Here is a 7,295-nt window from a genome sequence, read left to right on the forward strand (position 1 = left end):
GATCTTTGCTGTTTGATTGAGTTAGACAAAAAAAATTTACAGGTTCCAACAGGGTACCCGGAACCTGTGGTATGATACAGGTTCCGGGTAGGTTCCGGTTCCAGGATTCAACATGGTAGGGTCCGATTTCAAAACCTTGGAATCGGTCCCTTACAGGGTAGGGTCCGGGTATCGTGAAAAAAAAGGGTACCCGGTACCGATCACCCCTAATCCTAATCCTCGTATTAGTTATAATCGGAACTACACCAGTTGGCTGAACGAGGAACGGTTCGGGACAACTGATCATTGGATTCATTAGTTTGGATCTGGCTCTCGAGGAAAGCCTATGGTAGCTACTGAGCTCAATTTGGTTGCCACTCGAGTTCGACTCGAAATATATCTTGGAGGTGGATCGAAGCTTTTCGGTTCAGCGCAAGTCAAGTTCAAACATTACAACCCCTGAGACCGAGAGGCCAGTCGAGCTTCTCCTATATGACCCGTCATCAAACCATTGCACCAGTTTAAAAGTACATCCTTTTTTAGCGCTTTTTTCAGGTCGATTCGAGCTTGAGCCTAGCAGTAACCAAGGTTGACTCGATGTAACCACACTCTTCGCCAACATTAGAATACACAGAATGCAGAATTGTCACTGAAAGTTTACGTGCTCACAATTTCCACGAGACAGAATTAGGCCTAAGAAAAGGGACAAACTTCTTCAAGTATTAACTTCTCATACGTGTTCCGTCCGATGAAATGAAAAGGAAATCACCATTCCACAATTTCATTCCATATGAATCCATCGACCCAGACACGCAATAGGCGTCTATACTTTGAAGATGACAGCCAACTGAATTTCACACATACGTCAACAAGACGACAGTTACACAAACTAATGGTACATCTCCTTACTGTCATATCCGACTTTATTCGCGTGGGACGATTGCCTGAGTACCTTCTGAGGACAAGCAGCATTGTACAACAAACATTAGACGAATTTCACCATAAGGGACTCTAGTTCAACCAGAAATGTTAGAAGCGTATTTAGTCGTGTTATGTATTCCCCCATCTTGCAGGAACGGGGCGAGGCACGGATCTGTTCGATGTGGCAGCCCAGTTCTGGCTCCGAGAGCTCTACAGCAAGAAGCTGCCTGCAAATGGGCCAGCATTAGAAAATGTTTAAGACAGGTTCCTCTCCTCCAGTACAGAAAGCATGCTTTCACAATGGATTTGCAGGCGTGACGACTTCTTCAGCGAAAGATGGTTAAGTAGCATCCCAAGTTTTTATCTGCCGACTTATCATAAGAAGCATAAGATGTGCTTGTCTACATTGATTTCTCTTCCGTGATCATAGATAGTTGTCAGAAGGCAAAACGAGATGTTGTATAAAGATTCTTTCTGAAGATTTATGTCTCGGCCAATTAATTCAACTTCATTTTGTCTTAAGGCAAAAGTAACACGAACAGGAAAAGGCTAATGGTAGTCTACTTACCACTTTTGCAGCGAATGGCAACATTTTTTCTGGTGGCATTTCAGCACAGAGACCTGCAATAAACGATGAATACTAATGATGTAACAGGCTATTTCCAAGTCATCATACATATAGGTACAGTCCGATGTTTCCAGTCCATTCTTCCGACGAAAAGAACAGAGGTTCAAATTAGTACCATAAAGGACAGCCCCGATAAAAGCATCACCAGCACCAGTCGTGTCGACTAATTCAGCAGGAGGTATCTTCTCTGCTGTTCCCAAGAATAATTTCCCCTTCACTGTCCCTATTCCTTCTGCTCTCATGTTTATCGCTTCCTGGAAAGGAGACGTAAAACGTATAAGCAACTGTCCGGCAAAGTTCGTCGCAGCAAATTTATTCCTCGTCAGGAACAATATATTATTACCCGGAAGCAGAATTCGTAGGGGAATTACGTATTAAGCTAAACTAGTAGATGAGCCAAAATACAACCAAAACGGTGCTTTTCTCCATAGCTTTAGAATGTGCTCCGCTGGACTTTGGGCTTAATAGACCGACTAGTTCTCAGACAACTAGCTGGTTTTTGAACTGAATTTGTTCCCCATATTTCAGTAAATTCAAACTCTTAGTCGATCTTTATGTGATTTTCAGAAATCCATTGGATCCAAAACAGCCGTCGACCCATGAACTGATAGCTCCGACATTAGTGTATCTGGAATAGTGCTAAAAACCATGCTTTTTTCTGAGATACTTAAGAGAAACATTACCGACGTGATACATATTGGGGTGGTAACTGTACTGTCTTTTCTTTGCTCCAGTGACCTTAGTAAGCTATCTACATCGACTTCTTCAGTTGGTGGCCGCTCTGTGAGATACGGATTCCACCATAAAATTCCCGTTAGAAAAGAAAATCTAACATACAAAAACTCAAGTTAAGGCATTTATTTGGGGGATGCTTAAATTCTACAATGTTTGGGGTTAAATGAAGAGCTCGCAGGCATACCAGTATCGATTCTCTCGAGCATTATGCAACCCATTGCACCCAAAGTCACAATCACAAATTTCAACTTCGGCAACCTCAACAGCATCGAGACTAGAGCACTCCCCATCGTTGGGGCCTCTGTCCAAGCCTGTTCCAAAACAGAACCAAAAAGACACAGTTCGATTATATTAAATGATCAGTGAAACCAGAAGGGGGAAAAGAGATAATCTTGCAGGCATGGAATGGAACTTTTGGACTGAATCTCGTGGAACAAAGAATCATAAATTACCTGCGGAAATTTTGCTGCACAAACAGCATAACGAGCTAAGAACAAAATATCATCTAATCCTTCTCTCTTTCTTTCTGCGTCTAGCAGAATAGGTATATTCCTCCGTGCAGCCTGCACTGGATGAATAAGCTAATTAGAGTAGACTTTCATACTTGCAAGAGATTTAAAGCGAGACTCTTAATAGAAAATACCAAAATCAAATTGTACATCTTATCTGCATGAAAACTTAGACTAATCGTAAACCTTGCACGACAAACTTACAGGTGGATTCACTAACGAAAACGAAAAAGAGTAATCATTGATGAAGAAAATATGAGCAGTTAAGATGGTTACTACCTCTCGCGCGACAAAGGCAGCGGTGTAAGTCAACCTCCCATCGAAATAGACAACACTTGCACCTCTCATTGCATCTTCCAAGTTAGATGGGGAAAGATCATCTGGTTGCAGGGGAGGATGTCCCGGGGTGAAAATGCAAGTCCGGGTGTTCCTGGAGACAACATAATTAATCGGCCACTCGACATTGCAGTCATTATGGTTTGTAGAATATTCTAGGCAAAGTCAACCGGTTAAGGTACGTTAAGTATTCATATGACTACATCTGCAGGAAAATAAAGGACTTGTCTAAAGAGTATGCTCGGGGAATTTGTTAAGTGATATTAACTTGCACCGTTGCATGCTGATTGGTAATTTGTACCAACAAATGCAATTGTCAATAGAAACTTCCAGCCTGAGGGTATATTAATACCTCTCCAAAAGATGCCATGTGCTAAACAAACTGGAAATCAAACCGTCCCATTGGACAATAAATAACCAAGTTGGATAAAATTGAATCAACTGGTGTCGGGAAATTTTCGATTCGGAATACTGAAGAAATTCAGTTTTTTGGATGACTTTGGCTTTCTTGAGGAAAAAAGGCGTGGTTTCGTGTCTTGTCCTAGTTCCATTTAATTGTGGCAATCCGGGATTGTTTTGATTCAAACTGAAAACTGTACCAACATCCTATGCATACCTAAAAGCACTCGTTAGTTTTTCCTTAAAATAAAAATGTTCTCAAGATAGGAAATGATCTCACGTTTTCTGATCAACAATAACATAAGAAAACGGTGTCACGCCCTCCTTAGCCACCTGGAGAAAAGGGTATTTCTCATTAGAGAAAGGATAATTGCTTACTTAAGCTGTATGTCGTTTTTATCTTAGTCATTAGCAGTGTAAAAGAGTGAGACTAGAGATTGTATCAGCGTTGAGTTCAGGGTCATTCTCATAGCCGAACGTTTAACAAGCATGGTATCATGTTCATCAGCTTACCACGAGAGCAGAAGTATCTACGCCATCGGCTTCTAGTTCCCTTAGTATGCTCGAGCCCGGCATATCGTCAGCAATCTAGTGAATACATGACATTTCAAAGACTCACTGTTAATTACCAGTGGAGGTACCATACGAAATTAGATCCGAAAGGGCTCAATTACAAAATGAACTTGCTCATGGGGTAGTAAAAAATAACCTTGGAAATGAGCCTCGGGTTCAAGCCCAAACGAGATGTGCAAGTCAGAGTGTTTGCTGCATCTCCTCCACCTTGCATCTGGCAGAATCAGAAGTGAAAACACAGAGATTCTTTAAGAAAACAACCACGGAGGAATCCAACACACTGCAGCAAGAAAAAACTGAAATTTGAATGGAAGAAGAGGAGCATGAAGGCACCTTCATGCTCCTGCTTCGACATTTGTCGTCGGGTTTAGGGAAATTTGCTACAACAGCAAGGTAATCCAAGCAAGTCCCACCAAAGCCCACCTGTCACGTAAGAACAAAAGCCAAAACCGTTACCATAAATTACCTAATCAGGCAACAAACCAGAATAGCTTATCAACACAAACACACAGCACCCATTCTTCTTGCGTTTATGTCGGTCGAGCAGAAAAGGCGGGAAGAGAAAAACCGAGATATTTATTGAAGAACAAGTAAGTATTTGCATGGGGGGGGGGGGGGGGGGGGGGGGGGGGAGAGAGAGAGAGAGAGAGAGAGAGAGAGTACGATGATGCGTTGCTCGGGGAGAGGAGGAAGAAAGCGGGAAGCCATTGTTGCCCGTTCACGAAGTAGTGGCACATATTAGTATATGGAGTAAAAGGCATTTTGCCCCCCAATCTTTAGCCCCAGTGACAAAGTACCCCGACCTTAAAAATTTGACACTATACCACCTGACCTATTTAAAAATAAACAAAGTGCTCCTCCGATTGCCTTTCCAATCAGTTTTCCAGGCAAAAAATAATTAGTTTCAGATTTTAGAAAATAATTTAAAATTTAAAAAATTTAAAAAAACTAGAAGAAATAAAACTAGGACATCGGGGAAGGAGAGAGGGAGAGCAGGGAGAGAAGGGGATGGTGGTGGCTATCGCCCAGCCACCATGGCCCAGGACAGGTTCTCGGACACTTATCTTCTCCCCCCAGATCTCTCTCTTGAGGAGGATGAAAGAGAACTCTGAAAATTCATTGCTCCGTTAACCTCTCCATAAACTCCAAACCAAATTTCGTTGTTCGCCCCGTTGTTTCCCCCGACATTACTTGTTTCAATCCATTTCTCGATTGTCCTTCTTCTTATCGCCGTCATCATCATGTCTGATGGGTATTATAATATTTTCGAGAAATCTGATTTTATATATTTCTTTTTCCTTGGAAATTTCGGTCATTGCTCCACCAATCTGTCCGGTTAATTGTTGTGGAACCCTAGAACAGTCATGTGGTGATTAATGGCTTATGAATCGGCACCGCAGTATTGTTGTCTGCAATTGGTTTTTGAACTCTTGAGTCCATGAATTAGTGGCTTGTAAATCTATCTCAAGAGGATGATAAAGAGAGCGATTTTGGGAGAGAAGGGGGAGTGTGAGGTCTCTGGTGGCATGAGAGGCGTCCGATGACTTTCCGTGGCGATGGTGGCTGGGTGGCGATGACCGCTCCTTCTATTCCTCTCGGCTTTTTCTCTTTGACGTTCTCCATCTTTTTTTACTTATTTTATTATTTATATAGACTTGGCCGGAAAACAAATCGGAAAGGCAATGGGAGGAGCGCTTTGTTTATTTTCAAATAGGTTATGTGGTATAGTGCAAAATTTTAAGGTCAGGGACACTTTGCCAATAGGTCTAAAGATTGCGGTAAACTGCATTTAACTCTAATATATATACATATATATATATATATGTCTATATACGTATTCTTTTATGAGCCTGTCGTGATGTAAAGATGCCCGAGGAAAGTGGCCAGGGTGTTTCCGTAATGAACCAATCCCGTGGATTATTCCTCATCGAGTTACACGGGGAAGATCCCTTTCGATAAAATTCAACTATTCTTATTCTTATCGGAAAACGGGACTCGAGTAAATATGCAATTTCGTCAAACATGAATAGAGCGATGAAATCAACGACTAACTTAGCTGGGTATTGACTAAATATGCAATTTTGTCCCTAACTTTCGCAAGTTGCATCAATTTCGTCCCTGACTTATTTTTTGCATCAATTTTGTCCCTGACTTTGCACTTTTGCATCAATTTCATCATTGACTTTCCACGGTTACATCAATTTAGTCCCTATCTTTTCTGTTACATCAAAGTGGTCCTCGACTTTGCACGGTTACATTAATTTAGTCCATGACTTTTCGCAATTACATCAGTTAGTGCTACAGTTGCATCAATTTGGTCCTTCTGTGGGGTGGTTGCATCGATCAGGTCTTAATGCGACATCAGTTTGGTCCTCTGTCACATCAATTTGGTCCCTGCCATTAAGTATTAATGCTGACGGTGTTAAATGGTGCAAATTGTTACATCAATTTGGTCCTCGTGCTACATCAAATTAGTCCCTAACTTTTTTTTAACCCATATGTCTCTGTTTACTCTTCTTCTTCCTCCGCTCCTTCTCATTCTTCTTATTCGGCACAAATCTCGAATGTTGTAGCCCGGCCATTCCCGAGGCTGAGGGCGACTGCCTTCAATCTAACTGATTTTGGGGCGGTGGGCGACGGGGTGACTCTCGACTTCGAAAGCTGAGGTGTAGCTCATTAGGTTCTAGAGAGAGAAAGCTTGAAGGCTCGTTAATGGCATATCATCGTAGCTATGTTATTTGACCAAAATTGTTGTATAATTTCATTGCTTAGATCAGTAGGATGCTATAGGATCTTATAGAACCGAATTTGGTTGAGTCGTTTGAAAAATATCCCATTCTAAAGTCGACTGCGGACACGATGAACAGAGGATTCGAGCTAGTTTTTTCGACCTGTTTTCTCCATATTTTTCACTTTCGTTTGATTCTAAACTGTAGCCTGTTGTTTGAGGTTTCCACAAACACCTAGAATACAGAAATTCGAGTCTTGGGGAGATAGAAACGCTCTCCCGAAGTTGGCCCAATAATCTATCCAGTTCTGTTCGTGCTTGTGATGTCCAGCAACTTCGGGAGGCTTGATTGACACGCTCTGATCTTTGTCGATGTCTTCCATTGCGATTTCGACCCTCAATCCATCCAATTTCGATTGCTCTGTCCTCTAATTCTTTGATTCCCAGTAAAAATTCATGAATTCCCATTCTGGGTCATCTCAACATC

General features: G+C 41.8%; 1 protein-coding gene across 3 annotated transcripts; it reads right to left on the reverse strand.

Annotated features, from left to right (window-relative positions):
• Positions 1–723: 723 nt before the first annotated feature.
• Positions 724–4,901, reverse strand: LOC116213353 (ribokinase-like). 3 transcript variants are annotated; one of them, XM_031548241.1, is made up of 12 exons: positions 4,744–4,901; positions 4,414–4,503; positions 4,217–4,294; positions 4,021–4,095; positions 3,788–3,840; positions 3,052–3,202; positions 2,716–2,826; positions 2,448–2,574; positions 2,212–2,309; positions 1,644–1,782; positions 1,469–1,521; positions 724–1,123 (listed from the first exon to the last, which is right to left on the reverse strand). In XM_031548241.1, exons 1-12 carry the CDS (start codon positions 4,786–4,788, stop codon positions 965–967), a joined length of 1,179 nt encoding a protein of 392 aa, XP_031404101.1. In that variant the 5' UTR covers positions 4,789–4,901; the 3' UTR covers positions 724–964. The 3 variants fall into 3 exon arrangements, with proteins under 3 accessions (XP_031404101.1, XP_031404102.1, XP_031404103.1); XM_031548242.1 differs by having other exon boundaries at positions 724–1,127; positions 4,744–4,900; XM_031548243.1 differs by lacking the exon at positions 4,744–4,901 and adding an exon at positions 4,596–4,717.
• Between the last annotated feature and the right edge of the window lie 2,394 nt (positions 4,902–7,295).

This window comes from Punica granatum, chromosome 7 (assembly GCF_007655135.1).
Source record: "Punica granatum isolate Tunisia-2019 chromosome 7, ASM765513v2, whole genome shotgun sequence".
In the NCBI taxonomy this organism is placed as follows: domain Eukaryota; kingdom Viridiplantae; phylum Streptophyta; class Magnoliopsida; order Myrtales; family Lythraceae; genus Punica; species Punica granatum.